Source organism: Melanotaenia boesemani, chromosome 7 (genome assembly GCF_017639745.1).
Source record: "Melanotaenia boesemani isolate fMelBoe1 chromosome 7, fMelBoe1.pri, whole genome shotgun sequence".
Lineage (NCBI taxonomy): Eukaryota > Metazoa > Chordata > Actinopteri > Atheriniformes > Melanotaeniidae > Melanotaenia > Melanotaenia boesemani.
Genome location: NC_055688.1, coordinates 22,883,107 through 22,904,108, shown reverse-complemented (window position 1 = coordinate 22,904,108; position 21,002 = coordinate 22,883,107). Strand labels below are relative to the sequence as shown.

At 37.6% G+C, this 21,002-nt stretch overlaps 1 protein-coding gene across 4 annotated transcripts in view; it reads left to right on the top strand.

Moving 5' to 3' along the window:
- Positions 1-21,002, top strand: part of mid2 (midline 2) — a 156,188-nt gene that overhangs the window by 94,987 nt on the left and 40,199 nt on the right. For 3 of the 4 annotated variants that reach the window (XM_041990595.1, XM_041990594.1, XM_041990597.1), the window contains 2 exons: positions 11,799-11,864; positions 13,798-13,893. In XM_041990595.1, coding sequence (XP_041846529.1) covers positions 11,799-11,864; positions 13,798-13,893 — 162 coding nt within the window. The remainder of the gene's footprint in view (positions 1-11,798; positions 11,865-13,797; positions 13,894-21,002) is intronic. The other variant, XM_041990596.1, reaches the window with a different exon arrangement.

Here is a 21,002-nt window from a genome sequence, read left to right as displayed (position 1 = left end):
AAAGTTGTTAATATGAAGCAAACAAGCAAAACCTACTGAGTTCTGCAGACGTTTTCTTTAGGGCTTTTCATTAGGCAAGAGTCCAAACTCATTACAGTCCATGCTGTCCAGTTTGAGCAGGTTGACTGAGTTAGTTTCAGTTTGTTTCCTGTAGATTGTTAAATTATGTTTCAGTTTTTTTACTTTCAGTTTTCTGCAAAGCATGTGGTTCATATTTGCTTGTTTGAGCTTAATAACTTAGTTTTGTAGCCTTCTGCTGTCAGAGCATGGGGAAAAAGGGACACAGCTTCTGTGATGTTGACATAAAACATGACAGCTTGTTCAGTATCTTGGCCTATGAATGTCTAATATATATGCTTTTATCTAAAGTGTTATATTGGGTCTGTTTCTGAAAATGTAATATTTGAATAATGTGTGTCCTTACTAGGGCTGGGCAATATGGCCTAAAAATAAAATCTCCGATTTTTTATAACCAAATCCGATTTCCGATTTTAATCGATTTTTTTTCCTTTTCTTTTACAAAACATAAATAAACTTATTAAAAAAATTCATTTGTTTATATAGATGAATGCTAGCAAAAATAAAGCATATAATGTCATAGCTCTTCCACCATATAAACGACTTCATATCTTACATTGAAATATGCGACACAATGCATCCGTGATCTCTTTCCATCTGGATCCTTATCATACAGGATCCACTGCAGAAATAATTCCCCTGATGAAGGTTGTCTCTTAACTAGGGTTTGTGGGTTAAGTTGATTTCTGCATCTCATAGAGAGCAGCATTTTCAGTGCAGTTATACGCACAGCTAAATCCCAGGCGTGAGTGAAGGGTCACTTTAATGAAAATCTGTCAGACAAACACCGTTCTGGTGTGGAGGGAGGGCTAAGTCTGCTGCTAACTAACTATGGAAAAAAATCCTGATTTTCAAAAAATTAATCTCCAGAAATGGAAAATTTGATTTATCGATTTTATCGATTAATCGCCCAGCCCTAGTCCTTACCATAAAAATGAAAACTGCAATAAATGGCAATAGCAGGTGATGATGGAATTCTACAACCAAGAGGAAAACTCTATCACAACTCGCCTTTCAGATTGTTGAAGGAACAAAATAACATTTAACTCTATGGAATCTTGGTAAAGGTCACATTTCGAAACTTCCCAGCGTGGAATAATAAAGCAGAACTGATACAGGTGACAATCCCAGTGTTCAGCAACAATGGCAATGAGACCATTCCTAAAAACCACTTTTACCTCCACCCTGACTCCATTACCTCTCCTAGTCAGCTTTATCTCAGTAGGGGGAAAATGGATTTGAGTTGCATAGCAGCTCAACCAGAAAGCCCTACATACCCAGTGTTTGTGAAGTGCTCATAAATTTTCCACAAGCGCAAATGTGGTCTGGTCCATGTGTCGTAAGTGAGACTATCTGGTGCGTCACTTTGCCCCAAGCAATATGGTAAAACACCACCGAGGACTCTCAAAGCTGTGGGGCCTTGATGAAAACCTCTCAGCTGCCATTCCTGTTACTCACCGTGTTTTCACAGGCAAACTGTACAAAGCTTTCAATCTCAGTATCCCAGGGGAACAGAAATACAGTTGTTCTGTCTCAGACTTTTCCAGAGGCTTTCACTAACAATGTTTCCCTCTGAGATCAAAGACAGCAAGCGTAATGTGAAGGTGATAAAGCGGAGCAGGCCAAGTTAGAGCTTAAGTCAAGGCGACACAAATGTGGATTATATGCTTTTATATCTTTACAGACTTTGTATATTTAGATTTTGGGTTCCTTTCAGATATTTTTCATATACATTTCATATATTTTCATTTCAAATTGATAACTGAAACAGACTGACAGTTATCAAACCTTTGATCTTCCACTCCACCAAGTTCATTGATGGGTCCTGTGAAACAAAACAGTTTTTCTCTTAGTAGGGGGATGTTGTCAGCAGCCACACATATATTTTAATGGAAATGGTTGCACATCTAAAATAATTCAATTCAGCTTCATGTTGGTTTCCGGTGATCACTTTGAAAACATTTAACCCTTATCTCATTCAAAACATCAATTAATCAAAGCAATGCAAGCAGTTAATTTGATGCAGCACCATGCTGACTTGATGTATTGCATGATGGGTATGAGTTTACCCCTCTTTAACAAACATCACTTGAAACAGGATGTCTTGATATCATATGATATCATATTAGCCAGCAGCAACTGGGCTGTGGCTCTGTGAGAACAAACATTACCGTTTTGGCGTACTGTTGCATTTTATTGCAACAAGAAACTTGGAAATTATAAACTACCATGAGGAGAACACATAGCAGACAGTAAAAAGTTGACAATTCTGTCGTATATTAGGAAGCATTATCGTCATAAAGCTACTATTGTCCCCTCTGTGTAAATGTAACTTCTTTGATTCTTCCACACACCTTATGTTTCTCACTGTGGGTGGATGCTTTGGTGCTTAAAGGCTTAAGGTAGATTTAGTGAGAACAACACCTAGGTTTCAGCATTGCATTCTTTTGGATCAGCTAACCAGCCACAGCTGACGGCTGTGGTTATCTCGTTCCTGTGGCAACTTTTTTGCTTTCAAATCAAATGGGATTGTAATTCTTAACCAAAAGTACTGTCTGATGGTGTTTATTAAAGCAAAAAAAGTTGCAATGTGCTTCAGGTGTTGAACTGTAAAGCTGATATAAAATTGCCTCTGAAACCACCAGATTTATAGAAAGCCCAATAAAAATAAAATCTTCATACCCCCGCCAGCAAACCAGTCAAGTTTAATGTATTTTTCTTGACAGCATTTAGCTGTTTGTGTGCCAGCTGTGATTTTCATTATGTTGATATATTTGTCAGTAAGTACGCAGCATGTCTCTGTGACCCCCTGTGGGTGTTTTTGGTACATATTTCAATTTGTTTACAGATCACATCAATCTAAATAAACACTTCAAGTATTTTCCTTCATTCTATTTTCTCACTTTTATTTTCTTTGTTTTATCAGATATATCCAAAAGGAAAGACCATAAAAATTGCATTAAATTCGTACTCAAATGATTCAGTGATGAAAGCCATATTTTGTGAGATGAAATTGGTGAGAGTTCTGTTGTATTTTGCTGAAACGGTGCTGATATGCTTGAGTTTAGCAATGAGTCAGAAGGGTTTTAGTGACAAACAATCAAGCAACAGACCAAGCAAGTGAGTCAGACCCAACACACTGCTCTATCTGTCATGGCATTTTAGAAAACAAAACAAAACAAATAATCATGTCTTATGAAAATACCATCGAGCCAACAGTTAAATACTGGGGCTATTCTCTTTGTCTTTCTAAGTGGCTTTCTCTTGTCTTAAAAAATATTTTCTTTTCTGCCTGGTCTTTGTACATTTTGAATTTTTTGTCATTTATCCCTCAATATTGCATAGACATAAAATCTATTTGAAAGGCGTGCTATTATCTGATCAGTACTTTGAAATCAGAGCTTGATCTTAAGATACCAGTTGACATACTTTGGTACAACTGATCACTTTAGTTGTAGTAATTAGCTCTATATATTTCATGAAATCTCAACTTTTAAAAAAATTATTTGTGCCCCCCTTTTCCTGGCCAGTGCTCCTGCCTGGTCGCCCATCAAAACTTTTCCAGACCCAAATATAAATCCTTTCTACCACCTGTAAACTACTTTGTTAGAGCAGAGTCCTGCTCTGATTTGTATCTCAGAACCTGTTCATAATTTCTCTCAACACATTCATGGCCCATAAATGATCAGAGCTGCGTCTCCAACATCTGCACAGCTCTAAACAATGATTTAGAGAAGAAGTCCCCTTGCTTCGGTGGCCGGTGTCATGATTTACAGAACAGGAGAGGGAGGAGGAGGCAGTGCAGACAATGAGAGAACCAGAAAGCTTCTAGAGCAGTGACATTGGACAGCAGACTGGACTGGAGGCTCAACATAGATGCTGTGTACAGGAAGGGGATGAGCAGACTCTACTTCCTGAGGAAGCTCAGATCCTTTAATGTATGAAGCAAACTACTAGAGATGTTCTTCCAGTCTGTGGTGTCCAGTGCCATCATGTATTCTGCGGTGTGCTGGGGGAGCAGCATCAGCTCCAGGGATGTTACAAGATCAATAAACTGATCCATAAGGCTAAGGTAAGATCAATGGACACAACATGGAGATACTGGAGACAGAGACAGGAGGTCTCTGAACAAACTGGTCTCCATCATTGACAATTCCTCACATCCACTACACAGCATACTGGAGGGACAGTGGAGCTCTTTCTCTAACAGACTGCTGCCACTGTCATGAAGAGAGGTTCAGGAAGTCATTCCTTCCTTTCACAATAACCTTGTACAAAAAACAATATTACTGTAACATTTTTGTGTTCAGTAGAGACAGCATTGTGGCTGGGCCTATCACACCACATGAATGGAACCAGACAAACTTTATTTTTTTATTTATTTGTTTTTTGCCTCCTCAAGTACTCCTCATCTTTGATATTTTAGTTATTTGTTGTGAGTTCAGGCATTATTAAGAAGGTGTGATGTTTGAAATGGATACACATGCAAATATGTTCTACTTCTGACTGCTATACTCTGCCATTGCCAGAAAAAGTATTGCTTCAATCCAACATTTGCATTGGTTAGTAGTTGTTATGACTAAAGCATTCATAGCAAACACACCAGTGCATCAGTCAGGAGTCACAGTGGTTGGCTTCAGCTTCAGTCTTGAAGACACTGACATTCCTTGTCCACCTCACAGTTAGTCACACCACCCTAATGATATCATGGAGTGGGTTTTATGTGGATAACAAGAATTTTTTGCCTGGTTGCACAGCATCCAACTCAGCTGATTAAACTATTTTAAAGATCCCCTCATTGCTGCATATAATACTCTGTCGTCTCTGACGTCTGGAGCAATATTTCACAAATAATTGAGTACAGTAAACAGAAGCCACCATTTACTTCAAACCTAACAGATATTAGGCATATAGCATATGTATGATGTAACTGCTGACAACATGCGAAACAAACGAAAATAATAATATTAATTACACATTTACTACCTGGGATTTATTTTTCTTTGTTCTATTTTCTAAGAAATTGTCCATCTGTTAACCATCAGCTAAACTGGCTTTAAGTTGTAAAGAATGGAAAAGAACAGGAAGCTTTCTTAGTGATGGCACATGCAGGTTGCTAGTTCATCCAAGGGTAACACAGAGAGACAGACAACCCTGTTTTTGTCCACTATCACACCTACAAGCAAATCTGGTTGACCAATAAAGCTAGTGCACATGTTGTAGGTGTGTGGGGAAAAAATAGCCTGATTACTGACAAGAGAAAACACAGAGCGCGTACAAACTGCAAATGGAAAAGGCCCAGCTGAGCTGACCTGCAGGTTCAAACAAAAACTTCTTATTGCAAAGCAACTATTGCATCTAAAATCAAAATGAAGAAAAGACAAAACAAATTTAAAACCTCCATCCTCAATCTCCTAAATATATGAAGAATTTATATATATATATATATATATATTCTGATTGTTTACAAATCCCAGAATGGTTTAGGCCCAGAATATATCTGTGATATGTTCAGAGAATATAAACCTACAGTAGCAGAGGTCTTAGATCCAAAGACTCTGGTCAACTAGTCCAGACCAGAGTCCAGACTAAACATGGAGAAGCAGCATTTAGCTGTTATGCTGCAAACAAGTGGAACAAACTGCAAGTGGAGATAAAATTTTTACCAAATGTAGACATTTTTAAATCCAGGTTAAAAATATTTATTTTCTCATGCGCCTATGCATTAAATTTGCATGTTAACTTTTTTTTAACTTATCTTGCTTTTAATCATTTTAATGTAATTTATTATTTTATTGTGATTATGTGTTGATGCCTTTTACTATTTCTAAATATGTGTAATGCCTTTGTTTTATGTAAAGTACTTTGAATTGTCCTGTACATGATATGTGCTATACAAATAAACTGCCTTGCCTACTGTATATATATATATATATATATACATATATATATATACATATATATATATATTTTTTTTTTTTTTTTTTTTTTAAATATTAAGTTTACAATTTGTTTACTGAAAATCTTGCCATGGGTCAAAAACCAACTGTCTTCTCTCTTAAGCAAAGTATTGATTACTATGAACACCAGCCAAGCTACTTGTGTTATTTTTCTCTTCCAGTATTAATCTGTGAAACTGAACTTAAGTGCTTCCTAAAGAGTCCAGTGTAGATCAGTTTAAATGAAACACCAAGATGCTTTCAAGCCCGTTCAACCATATTGCTTTTTACTTTTTCTCTCTCTCTCTCTCTAACCACATTTGATTTCAGCCCAGTCATCCTTAATCCAATGCAATACATTCCCATTTATTTATATATAAAGTATCATCAGCCTAATAATCCAATAGAAAACAATTTTAAAATGGGACAGAAGGCTAAAGAATTGTAAGGAGATGGCTTTGCTTTATGTAGCATCTATTTTTCTCCTTCATTCTCATTCTCTCTGTGCGTTCTACTTGTTCTCATGGGTCCTGGTCATTTTGCTCCTGACCCAAACAAATAATTGGAAAGCTAAAAGCACCCACAAGCCCATGCATTTCAATAGTTTGATTAAAAAAAATTCAAATACCAGCTTGTGTCAGGCCTTCTCACTGCTGCTCAGTAGTCATAACAATCCCTTTCAAACCCATGGAGAAATTTCTTGATCCTAATCCCCTTGTGAGGCTAAAAACTTGAATTATTATTGGATTTGTGTCCATTTAGGATTGGCTTTCTCTTATAATAAGCCTTAAGGGAAAAATCAACTGAGACTCATAACGCAGAGGCCTGGAAGAGTTTGACTCTTACTGTCTAACTTTTTTGGATTCCCCGCAAGAATTAAAAATGAAAGTAGGGATTTTCTATCTGTCTGCTTCCATTTATAGTTGCATCCCAGTTGTTTTGAGATCCTACACTTCTTCACATATAGCTTTAAGGTCACATTAGTTCATTTCAAATTTAAATATCCCTGTCATCTTATGCTAAGCTACCCAGCAATACTTGGAAACCAAGTACCTCATGCTCACTATTAAACAGGATATTTGTGCTTCATATTTCTTTTTATAAGGTTGTTAGAGGCAGAACACTCTTTCCTTTAATGACCCAACTCAGGACACAATGGGTAATGCGAGTCCTTAAAAATATGCTGCTGTTGTTAAAAGTGTTCATATTTCAGCTGATTTTAAGCATCCCTATTGGTCTCATTAATTGAGCCCCCTGCCTGTTGGTTATGAGACAAGCATGACTCTCCATTTGTTATACCCTGCTGCAATTCTCTGGTCTCAAGGGTTTTGCCCTATGGAATATTACCCTCAGAAAAAAAAACTTTTTCCCAGAAGGCTCAAGTTACTGACACTTCCTGACTCTGAAAAGCCTCTTGTTAACAACAGCTGTAAAGTGAGCTTGTTCAATTCCTTCTCAAGTTAAATCCTTCCCTCTTTCACTTGCTTTTATTTCTGTTTCTCTTAGTGTCTTTTTTCTCTTGTCCATGGAGGACAATACAGAATTAATTAAAAGAAATGACTTTGAAGTGGATGCTTGGCCTCAGGGTATTTTGTTTCAGTTTTATTGTGGGGCAGTTACATTCTTCTTCAGTTGTTGAAAGGACCAAGGGAGTCAGCTGCTGTACAGTGTCATCTTATTAGGCAAGAGACTGAGTTCAGCATGAAGCTTTGTTTAAATAGCCCCCCCAAAAGGCAAATTTTTATAATCTTCTCCTGCGTAAAAACAAGAATTGCATAGCTTGTTTTCTTCCTTACTTCATCTTGTGATCACATTATTACATTGCTTATTGAGCTAGAATTCAGCTTAAAATAAAATTGCGGCAGTTTTTTTTTCAGTAATTAGATTAGTGTCACATGAGTTCAGAAATGTCAAATTAGAATTAGTCAAAGTTAACATCAAAGTTTTGACTGCTGAAAAGCTGATTCCTGCAGGTTATTTGCCAGTATTCTTGGTTTTATTTGTTTTTTTTCTTGAGTTACACATGTTAAAACATGTGCAAACTTAAGTTTAAACTAATTATGTAAGGAGAAAACAGAGAATGTGTAATTCTAATGAGCATAAAAGTCCTTATACTTGGCATGACCTGCTTTACCCTTTAATGCAGCCTTAACCCTCTTTAGTTTTGTTGTAATTTCTAATAGTGTAAATAGTTGTCAGGAATTCTCCAGGCTTCTTTAAGAACGTTCAAAAGATCTTCTTTAGATATTTTCACTGTCAAGCTGATCCCACTCTGCTTTAAAAGTTTTGCCCGACTGAGGAAGATTAATCCTTCCATAAGACCTGTTGCACTGATTTTCAGTCTAGTTCTTGTGTAACTTTTTCTCCCTGTTGAATGAACTTTTGACAGCCACCCTTCCATGGAGACCATTTCTGATGAGACTTCAGTGAACAATGGATCATATTTAGAGCAAAATCTATGTTTATATACGTATTTTATTAAGGACATCATATTCATATGCTTTTCACCTGCAATAGTCTTTTCTTTATTTTTTTAGGCCTGTCAGTTATTTTTTGTTCTTCATTTTACATACTCCACACCATGTCCAGATATTCCAAATTTTTGCCTTAAAAAAAAACTGGTAAAAATTCTGTTTAGGAATCACTTCATCAAGGAAGATGTTCCTACACAATCCTCTGCAGTCTCTGTAGCTACTGTAATATAAATAGGGATGTGTCATGAGAGAAATGGATCATGTGTGGAAGACTGAGACCCAGTAGTCCCTCAACACAGTGATGATGTCATATGAAGGGGGTGTTGATCTAACTGAAGTTGATGGGTTGTCAGCAGCTGCAGTTGTAACTCTGCCAGTACAGATAGGGTAAAGACTGTGGTAGTGAGACACAGGGTGAGGAGGTCAAAGAGACACAGTCTGGAAAGAGGACAAAGTCTGTGAATGGCAGAAATATGGATAATAATGGAAAAGAGGGGAGCAGAAGAGAAAAAATTGCCAGACTAGAAATAACTTTGCCAAGCTGAGCTGCTCAGCACGACACTCAGACCTATTTCCATCTCATCAACCTCTTCCATTTCTGTGACGTTCTTCATATTCACAAAATGTCCAAAGCAGAATCAGTGATTGAGTGATATCACCCCTTGCCTATAACAGTCCATCCTTAATGGTTGCAGTGTCCTCCATTCCTTATTTGATTCCTATTACCCTCTTTTCCCTCTGTTTTTCTCCGCTCCGGCTCACTGTGTCGGGGTGGTTTTAGCTATATTCTATGCCTGTTGTGTGTATAAAGATTTTCTTGTTGAGTATTCTTGCTCCCTTGCTCTCTCACTGCCACCCGTAGCAGGGGTGCTGCTCAGGTTGAGTTACCCCTGCACACCATTTATGTTATAGTGAATAGCTAAGGCAGATTAAGTCATGCTCAGATGCATAAGGTTAAAGAAGAAAAATTTAGATTTTTTTTTTTTTTTTTTGGCAAGAATTTATATTATTCAAATCTTTCAAAATATAAATGAATCCAGGAAGCGAAGGACCCTGCAGTCCTGCCACAAATAGCTTCTCTCAGATGATAGCATATAGCAATAACTCATCTCTCTCCCAACCCAAGGGTGTCCTGAGCGATGATCAGTTATCCTTCTCTGATCTTCTTGCATCCATCATGTCACTTTGCATTTCATAACATAAAAAAAACTGCACGTGGCTCAGCATTTCACCTAACTTTGGGTGTAATCAAAGGGACTGCACAACTTCCAGCATGCACTGTGAAGCCCCCACAGAAGGTCCTGAACACAGCGGGGCATATGTTGCTTAATCAAGCAAAAAGGTCACATGTCACTCCATTACTTGTTGACCTCCGCTTGCTACTCATGGCTGCCTGAATCAAATTCAAGTGACTAATGCTTTCCTACAGATTGATTTCTGGGTCTGCACCCAGACATTTGAACTCAGTCATCCAGACAGATGCTCCTTCTTGACTTCTCAAGGAATGTTAAGCCAAGTTCAGGTGTTGGATTGTTCTACCATTCACACTACACAACACATGTCTTTTGCACAGGGGGGGGGGTTTATTCTTTGTAATCTGCAAGACACTAATCCAGCAGTTCCAGCTGTCATGCAGACAAGCCCCTCTTCCTCTCATTATCAACATTACATTATGTAAAAAGCTCCTGGTGATTTAGTCTTTTTCGCTCACCGAGTTGTTGAGGAAAAATAAGTTTTACACTACTTCTTTCTCAAGGGACCATCATCTAAATTGAATCAAAGAAACACAGGTGTTCTCACCAACATTAAACCCAGTTTCCTCAGCAGAATTTTCCTCATGCTGTCATGTCTGTTCCAAATTTGCACTTTCCTTATTTGACTTCCACCTTGTCGTGTCCATTGACCTCATCTCTTGCAGTCTTGTTGACTGTATCTGCTCTGATGGCTCACTTAGACCCCCCCTCCCTGGCTTCTTGAAAACATAAAACAAACAAGACATACAATAAGATGCAAACACGTCTTCATAGTGTTTGCATCTTATTTGCTGCATATCTGAGCCGTATGTCTGCAGCCATCAAAATGTGTGATGTGACCGTTGGACATAAAATCCTATAGTGTGAATTTAGATTTAGTTAGATTGTTTAAAGGATTTATTTTCTCCCATTTTCCTTTTCTGAAATCAAGCACCTTGCTTCATTGTTCTTTTAATATCTATGCTTCCAATTTTGATTATGTGGGGTCCATAAAAGATCTTTAGACTGCACCTCTTGAGTTAGCCCATTGCGGAGTTTGAAATAACTTCAAAATGAGTTTTCTAGAGGAGACGCCTAATTTTTTTCATCATATTTTTACCAGTAGTCTAATGTTTTCTTCTAGTAATTCCTAATATTTGATTATAATTATTTTCCTCCAATCTTGTTATATGAACCACACACCTTTTTCCTGCAGTACATGCCTGAAGCATAAATAGAAAGGGTTTTTATTTTGCTCTTACAAACACTCCACTGTAATTTTTTTTTTGTTTTGAAGAACATATTTAAAAGAAATTAACTTTATTTTTTTGTTTGTTTGCTTGCTCTAATATACTAATACACTTACAGATACCACCATTTATTGAAATGTTCAATTTTCTTTCATTTTTAACCACAGGCTGTGAAGACACATTCTTTTACCAAACTTGCTAGTGGAAACTCGAACACAGTGTTTTTGTGTTTCTTTAGTCTCCTTTAAAAGCATGGTTTGATGTCATCAGATTACACAAAAACATCCAAAGATCTGTGATGATATTTAGGCTGAGATGCATTGCAAATGTTCAGAAGCAGACACCCTCTGGGTTGCTTACATAAAACACAGGCGCACATGTTTATATGTATGTGGAGGACAGAGGAGTTTATTTCACTGCAGTCTCAAGGGAGGCAGCTGTGTTCTGATGTTTTAATCATCGTGGTCTCCAGCTTGCTAATTAATGACCCATCTGTCCCCACTCACTGTTGCTTGAACTTCAAACTCCCCTCATACACAAACTTGCACACACACACACACTGAGATGTGACACTTGTTCCCCTGATGCAACTCCAGCAGTAGTCTTAGGGAGGGAACTATCAGCCGATGCTGTAAATTGTATTAACCTATCTGCATTCAAGACCATGTTAGAGAAAAAAAAAAAGATATGAAGAGTTGTTTCTGCCTTATCAGGAAGGAATTCCCCCTTTTCAGCTGCTGTGTGTCAAGGTGGCAGACGTGCGATCAGGCTTGTCTGTGTGTGTGTTTATGTGTGCACTTATGTAGGTGTATGTGTGTGTTGTAGGCTTATCAGGTGAGCCCGGGCAGAGTGTCAGATGCTGTAATGGAGGCTTCAAAGACAAGCGCTGCGGTGAGTTCCCTGGCTGCCTTTTACCAAACCCCCCCTCCCTCCCCACAGCACAGAATCCGTACCCACCCCTCCTTCCCCATTCCTTTTTATTCCCACCGCTGGGACGCAGAGTGACAGACATGCACAAAGGTAGACCCCTGACTGGATAAGGAAGGGATGCAGAAAGGGACACAAACAGGCAGATAAGTCATTAATGTAAGTGGGCATTAAGATAAACAGGCAACAGATAAACAGAGCCAGTCAGAGTGAGCGACAGGTGAAGGAGATATTGGAAAACAGAGAGTGCCTGACAGATAGAGGGAACAGACAGAGGTGCAGTCAGACAGTCAGCCCTCTGGCCAGGTGCTTGTCCAGCCCACCTCCCCTTCACATGCATGAGTAGAGATACTTCAAACACCCGCCGCTTGTCTGCTGCTTTGTTTTGCTCTCTTTGCAGCTGCAAATGTTGTTTTGATGCCACCATCATTGTTTTCTTCCTGTCAATGGCAGTCCTATTTCTGGTTTCTCATTTGCTTGTTTCCATTTCCATCTTTTGTGTTGTACACGTTTGTGTTGAGTGAGTTTATTTATGCGGGTGTGCTTCTTTTGTTTTGCATCTGATAAGCAGTCATGGTCAAGAGGGTAATAATTGAGTGTTTGATCATTAAAATAACCTGTGGAGGTTGATTGGTTTTACTTTTCAGGGAATATAGTGTTGTCATGGCCTTTTAGTAAAATATGAAGAGGTTAGATAATTAAATGATGACATCAAAGATACATTTGTAAGCTCATACACTACTCTTTAAACCTTTAAAGTAATCAAAATAATAAATTATAATACAGGATTTAATTTAACCCTTTAATGCCATATGTGACATATTTGATACATAAAGTTTCTGAGACCTTTTGCATCACTTTATGGTAAAACATTTTCTCAAAACCCTGTTACAATCTGATACTTGTCTTCTGCTCCCCTGGTAAATACCTTTTGCACTACAATAATTTTGATATATCACATGGTAATAAACAGTAAATATACATAAATCATTTTTTAATTATTTATTTTACATTTATTTAAAGAGCCAAATAAAGATTTCAGATTTTTATAAAAGAAAATGTAAAATTTTCTCCCTATTTTTTCTCGGGTCAGGCTTTGAAGGGTTCAAATTGTTTGTTTCACCTGCAGGTAAACTTGTTATAAATTTCCTTCACTTGAGCTTTGAGATTATGGGCCAGAAACTAAACAGATTAGTATGAGAAATGTTATGTTGTTCAAAACTGTAATTTCTTGAGGAAAACATGCTCTACTTAATAGTCTGGCAGATTGTCCCTTTTCTGTGATTATGCCATGTGACATATTAAAGATTCTTTCTTGTCAGGAAGAAAATATGTTTTGTTTTTGAGTGCACTTATCACAGGGTCAATGTACACGGGCTAATCTTTCATGGTAGATATTTTGACTTGAAATAGTTGGACAAACATGGGTGTGTTAATGAGTTCTGTATTCCACTTCAAGGAAATTGTTGTGCATTTTCTAGAATTAACCAGCATTTACTGGTACAGAAAGAAATTCAGCACTTCTTACTAATTCTGAGCTAAACACCATTCACTGAAGTATTAATATATATACCAAGTCATACTGTCAATGCAATGTTCAGCAGTTCTGTTGCATGTGACATGATTTCCTCATTTTGACCAAGATAATCTGTCTCATAGGCCTTTACCATATTTGTGCCTAAATACTGAACAGTTTATACTTTTTCTTTGTGTTGTTATACCTGTTATTTAAGCAAAAAGAGGTTTATTCAAATGGATTTTATATCATGATGTAATGTAGACCTTTAATCTGGCAAAACAGAGGGTGAAGCATTGATACTGCTTAAATATTACTGTTAGTGTCACTGTTGGTGGTGAAAGTATATCTTAAGAAAGCTAATTTGTTTTCTCCCAACAGCAAACACTGGAGAACAACCTGACCAACCTGGTGAAGAGGAACAGTGAACTGGAGAACCAAATGGCCAAGCTCATCCAGATCTGTCAACAGGTTGAGGTATGTAATGTCCGTAATGCTTTACAAATAATTCATTACTGTGACTTTGAATGTCATAAAAATGTGTGTTTTGTCATTGGAAGGTTGTTTTGTTTCATAGGTTTCATGGTGTCATAAGTCAGACTCATTTCCAGGACAGCAGACATATAGCTGTCATTAGCCTTACTCGAAAAAAAAAATGGACCGGAAACATGAACAGAATAAAGATTAATTATTTTTTTACTCCCTCCTGCTGGGTCATAACCACAACTGTGATTGCACAGAAATAAGGACACAATTCTTCCAAAAGCTTCTAATCAAACATTGATTAACGTCCACATTCTCAGCACTGAAGCTGACTTTCAGGTTTAGTGTATGTTCACAAAAGGTCTACCCAAACGGTAAAACCACTGACAAGTGAAGCGAATAGTATTGATCTTCTTGTTATAATGCAGTGTAACACTCTGGGTCATTCATGTGAATGCCAGTCTGACATATTCCACCCACTTTAGCACAGCCTGATGGCAGCAAAACAGTGTGCCAACAGCTTCTTGTGAGAAAAATTAGTGAGAAAGATTGTCTCAAATACATGTAAAAGAACCAAGTTTGAACATTAAATTCTCTTTTTAACTGATTTCATTGCAGGATGAGTTATAGTTGTAACACTCTGCAAATTAATTCCCACTGACACTATGACACTATGCCAGAAAGGCGTACATTTCTAAGCAACAGATCTATCTATCTATCTCTCAGATCTGTCTATGATGAGGGTGTTTTATTTGACTTGTCTCAGCAGTGTATCACAGCTCACCTGATTCTGCTTAGTGTTTGCAGAGGAGCGTTTGCTGTCTGGTGTCCTCATGTGACCCCACCTGTCTGCAGAAAATTACACCTCAGTCAGTAATGTCACTGTTGGCTTCTTCTATTTTGGCTCCAGCTGTGATTTAATGGAGGTACAGCCAGAGTTTCGTCTCATTGCTCAGCCAACCAGTTTAGTCTCAATGGTCAAGAATCACTTTCACACGTATGCGCACGCACACACACAAATTCACGCTTTTTGTGTCTACACACACACTCCTAATAAATGCCATCGCTCCTCTGGAAGATTTGACATTAATGGTATAGAAGGACAAATGCATTTTAGTGCCGCCATCACTCTGCGCGTAGTTCTTTTCTTATTAGCAGGGCGCGACTCAATTTTCTCTGAATAACTCTGAGGTCCGTGAGCAGCAACTCATGCAGCGGCACGCCCAATCAAATTTAAATGATCGCTGCGTGATTCATTAAGTGCAGACAAGCCGTTCATCAACAGTGCATAGAATAGAAAAAGAGCCTACCTTCTTTTTTTGTGTTTACACACCCATTTTTTCCTCCAGCACCACCAACAATAGTAGAACCTCATCAGTTTTCCATCAAAAAGTAATCATAGATAATATCATGTGTGGGAACATGTGCCTGTTGCTCTTGACCACCTTGTTAAAAGAAACTATATGTGTGTTCACTATGTTTTTGCTATTGCCTCATATGATCTCTGTGACAAGAGGCCAGAGTATTAATTATTTAAGGGGAGGACAAGGACATAAATCTTTTTTGGATGAAACCAAGTCAATGCACAGTCTTTACTAGTACACTGGAGGAGATGAGAGAAAAAGAGAGTTGAGGACATTTGAGGAGAGGAGACAGGAGAAGAGGAGAAAGAGCTTCAAGATAAAAGAAAAACAAAAGCAGGGGTTAAGAGGGCAAACAGAAGAAGGGGTAAAAAGGACATCCTGTAAATGTTAGCGTGACTACGACTGATTTCTTTGACCGAAACAGACAAAGGCACTGTGCGGAAGAAATTCTCAGAAATAATGCAACACAACACAAAAAGGGAATAAGGAAGTGCGAGTTTTAGTAGAGTGGAGATGTGTGTGCGCAAAATGAGAAAGGGTTTTTGAGCATGACCTGGATTCCTCTCCTCCCTTTTTGCATCATCCCTGTTTGGTGCCAAAGATGTGATCAAACACAGTGAGTCCTCTGCCAGTGTGTCGGCTCACACCACAGCCAGAGGTTGTCTTCTGAGAATTATTTTCTCTTTAGTCTCAGAAAAGACATGATGATAAGTTGGCTGCCTATTTTTCTTGGAAGGATTCTGTCCTTAGCACAATAGTAGGAGTCGGATTTTTTGTGTTTATAGATATTCAGGGTAAGGTTTAGTGTTGGAAACACTGAATGGATAATGTGATTATTGGGTATGTGTTATTAATTCAGTTCTTGGATATTAATAGTCAGTAGAGAGGAGACACTCAGTGAGGCTGTTTGGTGAAGAGTATTTCCCTAAAAAGCACTTTGATGTTGAAGAGACACTGATACAGAGATAAATGAAGCAGGGGGAGTAAAAGCTGAAATGATATTCACAATCATACTCATGTCTGTTCATTATTATGTTTAAAGCTTTTTGATTAAGATCATTCTTTTGATTATTTGATGCAGCATTTGGCATTCTTACCCTCTGTTTCAAACAAGCATCTCAAAGGATGAGTTTATTCCTTTGATACTGTTGTATAATTATTCAGCCGATTTTCATTTCACTCTAGATAAATCTTTCTTAGTAATGTTATGCCTCCAAAGTAGAAATTCATCTACAATGTGTGTTTGCCACATCACAAACAAATCTTTTCACCACTCAGCCAAACATCATAGAAACAAAAAGTAAGTTTCAAAACCAGAAACAATGAGCTCTCTGCTCTCAGATGCTGGAAGTGTGTCCATACAACACCCTGACTGACAGATCACAGATGAGCTCAAATATACAGAGCAAACAGTAGAGTTCATTTCAACTGAACCAAAGAGCTTAAACATGAAATCTGAAGCTTGCATGACATATTATTTTTTTATTTTTAGATCTGCCCTTGTAGTCATGAGCTGAAAACTTATAAAAACAGTCTTGTTTTTAGATGTTCCCTTCAGGGATCACCACAAAAATCATCAGCCTCCAACTAACCCCACCCTCTGCATCTTCTTCTAACACCAACTATCTTCATGTTCTCTTTCACTACAGCCATACTCTTTGGTCTTCCTCTGGGCCTCATTCTTTCTGACATTATTTTCACCTTTAGAAAATTTCTAACAAGTTCCTCCTTCAAGGATAACTACTACTCCATTTCTATTCCCAACAACGTCATGATGGAACAGCTTAAGTTCTGCTTTGTAATTTGCTATCTTTCCACCTGGTCTCCAGGACACGTTGTATCTACCTTCCTCCTCCACATTAACTCTAGCTTTTCCTGTAATAGTCCCAACATTCAAAGTCCTTACTCTTAATTCTAGACTCTTAGTTTTTCTCTTACGATCTCCCCCCGCATAGTGTAGTCGTGAACACTATCAGTTAAGTCACTGATAGTGTTCATTGTTGACCCGGGATTGAACCAATCTGAAAGGGAAGACATTTAACCGATTTGCATATTTGATTGGGCGTAGGTTTTACTTCAGTTGCTTTCATGACACAAACCTCTGTAATTATCTGGGCTTGGGACGAGCACAAGAAGGGCACCAGCTTGTGACCCCTCAAGGCTGCATTAAAAAACCCTTTTAACAAATTAACCCCACAATTCAGCCTGTTAACTTATTTAAGCAACTACTCTCTGACTTATCTTGTTTCAATGCAAATTTCTGAATCTGACATTGATTCCTTCCTTCGAGACTAAAACAGGCAGTGTTTCTTTTTGTCTTTAGCATTTTCTTACTTTGGATTTATCTTGCAGCTTGTCAGTCTACTGTCTGTCCCCTTTTATCTTTTTAATCCTTTGTGATGTCCTCACACAAGTTCAACTTTGTAAAACAGAGCATGCTCTTACATAGCACATTCACCCAGCAGCTTTATAAAGAAGACATTTCTTAATAAGGCCTAGGTTGCCCGGAAGCATCTTTCAGTCACAGCTAAGCTTTGTTTCAGAAAGCAGTCAAAGCAGCAGTTAGTGTTTCCAGCCCTACGGGTTTGTTTGTGTATTTGGACTGATACAAACACAGAAGAATTACATCAGACAGGAGTATAATGTATTTTAATGGTCAACATGGATATCTGCAGATTGAACTGTGAGCTACAAGTCATTAATCAGGATGCATCTAGGTGTGTGTACACTGAAGCTGATCCCACTGTGTACAGAATATGAATCAGCTGTCTTGAGATGGCTGCAGTGCTGCCTAATCCTTTTGTATCAGGTCTCAGATGGTATCTCTCTACCTCTCTGCTTGAGCATCAGGGAGATCAGACAGTCTGCTGGTGTTCTGTGTCATTTGCAGTTCCAGCCAAAGAAGAGAAAATTGCAAACTGCAACATAGAGCAAGATATATTCAAATTATTACAAGAAATTAGCATCTTAATTAATTGTCACTGCAGACTCTTCTGTATTTGACCACAGAAAGAGCAGCTTGCTGATATATCCTGAATCATACAGCAACACATACGTCCTTATAAAACACGAAGCCAAGTCAATACAAGATTTTTGGAGAGGATGTCTTTATTGAGTATGAAATGTAAAATAAATCCACATGTTGGTTGAACTGTGAAATACAAGCATGTTTTGCTAAATCTGTTGAAGACACTGTTGAGATTTTTGTATTCCAAGTCAGAATGGTGATTTTTAACAAAGTAAAATGTGAGCACACATTCTACATCACAAGCATCTTTTTGTTCTGTTTTATAAAAAAGGTTTAACATCAGCGCACAACAACCAGTTAAATTCAGTCCAATAAATCCAATACACAGGTTTTCAACATTAAAACATCACAAAAGCAGACTCATTTGTGACAGACCGTTTTCGGCCTGTAACACTGGTAAAAGTTGCATTTTCCTCCTCAACTGTACAAAAATGAAGCCGTACCCTACTTTAGAATCAGGTGCCACATGGCGTCATAAATCTGTAGGAACCATCCCAGAATATGTGGATGCCAAGTCAGACTGAATCCTTGCATCTGTTTGAGGACATCATCACATGAGGGGAAGAAGCAACGAGGGAGATGGAGTGAAACTGGAGCAGTCAGGGAGAAGCAGACGGTCAGTCAGGCAGAGGACGAGGGGTGGGAGACAGGGACGCTGACGGGGTTGGAATGAGCCCAGAATTGATTCAAGATGTAAAGTTTCTTATGTCAGCAAGAGGTTAGCAGCTGTTCTTCACCCCAAACCCGTTTTCACTGTGGTATGGGAACCATTTTGCTGGAAGAGTTTATACTGGGAACCACTGTCTGTGTTTTTTCAGTTGTTAATGCCTCAAATGTCCACCTTTTCCAACCGATGTGTGCAAATGAGGGAACAGCAATGGAGTTTAAATTAATATAACCATGGTTATATGTTCTGTCTGTAGTTCCAATATAAACATTCATGACCTTATGGAAAATAAAAGTTGCTTTGATGAGTTTTCATTTATTCATAAATGCTTCTGGTATACTAAAAAGAGACTGTAAATCTGTGTAAATATAAATATACACAGACATGTAGAATAAACAATAAAAATCATATATTTGTAGATGTTTCATCTTAAATTATTTTATTGTTTATATTTAGTTAATATTGTAGCTATTTCTCTGCTTTTATACTACTTGTGTTTCTTTTAAATGATCTTTTTATTATTTTGTTAAAACTAAAACTTGATCATGTCAGTTTAAATTCAGCTTCAATTAAAATGCAGCTCAGTTTTGAATATTCAGGCCCAGTGTTACCATTAATGTTTATAAAAATGGCATTCCCCAGGTTAGACCCTTGGGGATCTAAAGACTTCCATTAAATTTTTACATTGTTTTTGCCATTTTAAAAAAATCTTAAAGAAGTTTTCACATTATATAAAACTGCATGTGCATCTATACAGTATGTAAACTCTAATAAATGTTATGCAAACCACACAGACTATATTAAGTCTATAGAATATGTTTATTCTGAACTATAACAGATCTTTCTGTTTTCTGTTCCTGCCACATTTGGTTGGGATCTATGAGAAATTTTGAATCAATACTGTGTAGGTGTGAACAATTCTTGCAAACAACTCAAGTTTTAAGAGATCTGCAGTTTAAGAAAACAGATAGCAAATTCCTTTTTTGGGGTGTTTTGTTAGTGAGCAATTTAGGAGCTTTTACCAGAGCTGGCAGGGTTATTATAGTGAAGCAGATGTGAGTTTTTTATGAGGAATGCATATAACACTTTTCAGCAGACAATAAATAGTGGTACATTATTAAAACTCACACATACTATTCAGCTCATTTCTCTGGCAGAAACCATTTTTTTCTAAATCCTAGCCTAGACGGAAATTACAGTGTTGAAACACATTGTCGGGGGGATTTAAGGAGCAGTGAGTCATTTTCTGTTTAACTCACCTCTGCATGATTGACAGTGCCTGTAGGTTCAGCTTGGCCACACGTGTATTATTAATGTCATTATTTGCTGAAACACCACAGTGTTCTAGAAGAAATTATCTGGATGTCAAATCTATAAATATTATTTCACTTTAGCTTGTAAGTTATTTAGCGGCCACTGCAACAGTGTGAAAATATGAGTAAATAAATTCAATCTTGACATGATACCTTAGCTGAACTCGAACGAATGAACATATTATTTGTGTTCGATGTGACACTTATGTAAGAGACCCAGAGGTGAACGGCAACATAATGCTCTTCAGATTGAATGCTTGCTTCTAGATGCAGTATGTGGGCTGTATTTGAATCTTGATGGTTATTTGAAATTGATCTTTTGATCATCGTTCAAATCTTTCTAAAGAAAACATAAAATTACTTTAAATTTGACAGCAAATTGATTAACTCATCTACATTTAAAAGGCACATGCTTTCGGCATCAAATTCAACTTAGCTCATTTTAAAAGAAATAAACATTTAATGTTTAATGACTGCAACACAATGCCTGAAAATTGAATTAGTACTTTAACTCCCAACACTAAGCTCTTGTTTTCATGACCTGGTGGCCAAAGGCTCGCACAAAGAAAGGAGGCATGTGAAGGTGAAACCAGAATATTTTCATATTAACAGGATTTTTTTTTACTATCCTCCATCTTATTCTTCATTTTTTAGTAATTATTGGAGTTATTATTTTCCTCTTGGATTCAGTGATTGCTGGCTGTCCTGACATAGCTGCAGATGATTGGCAG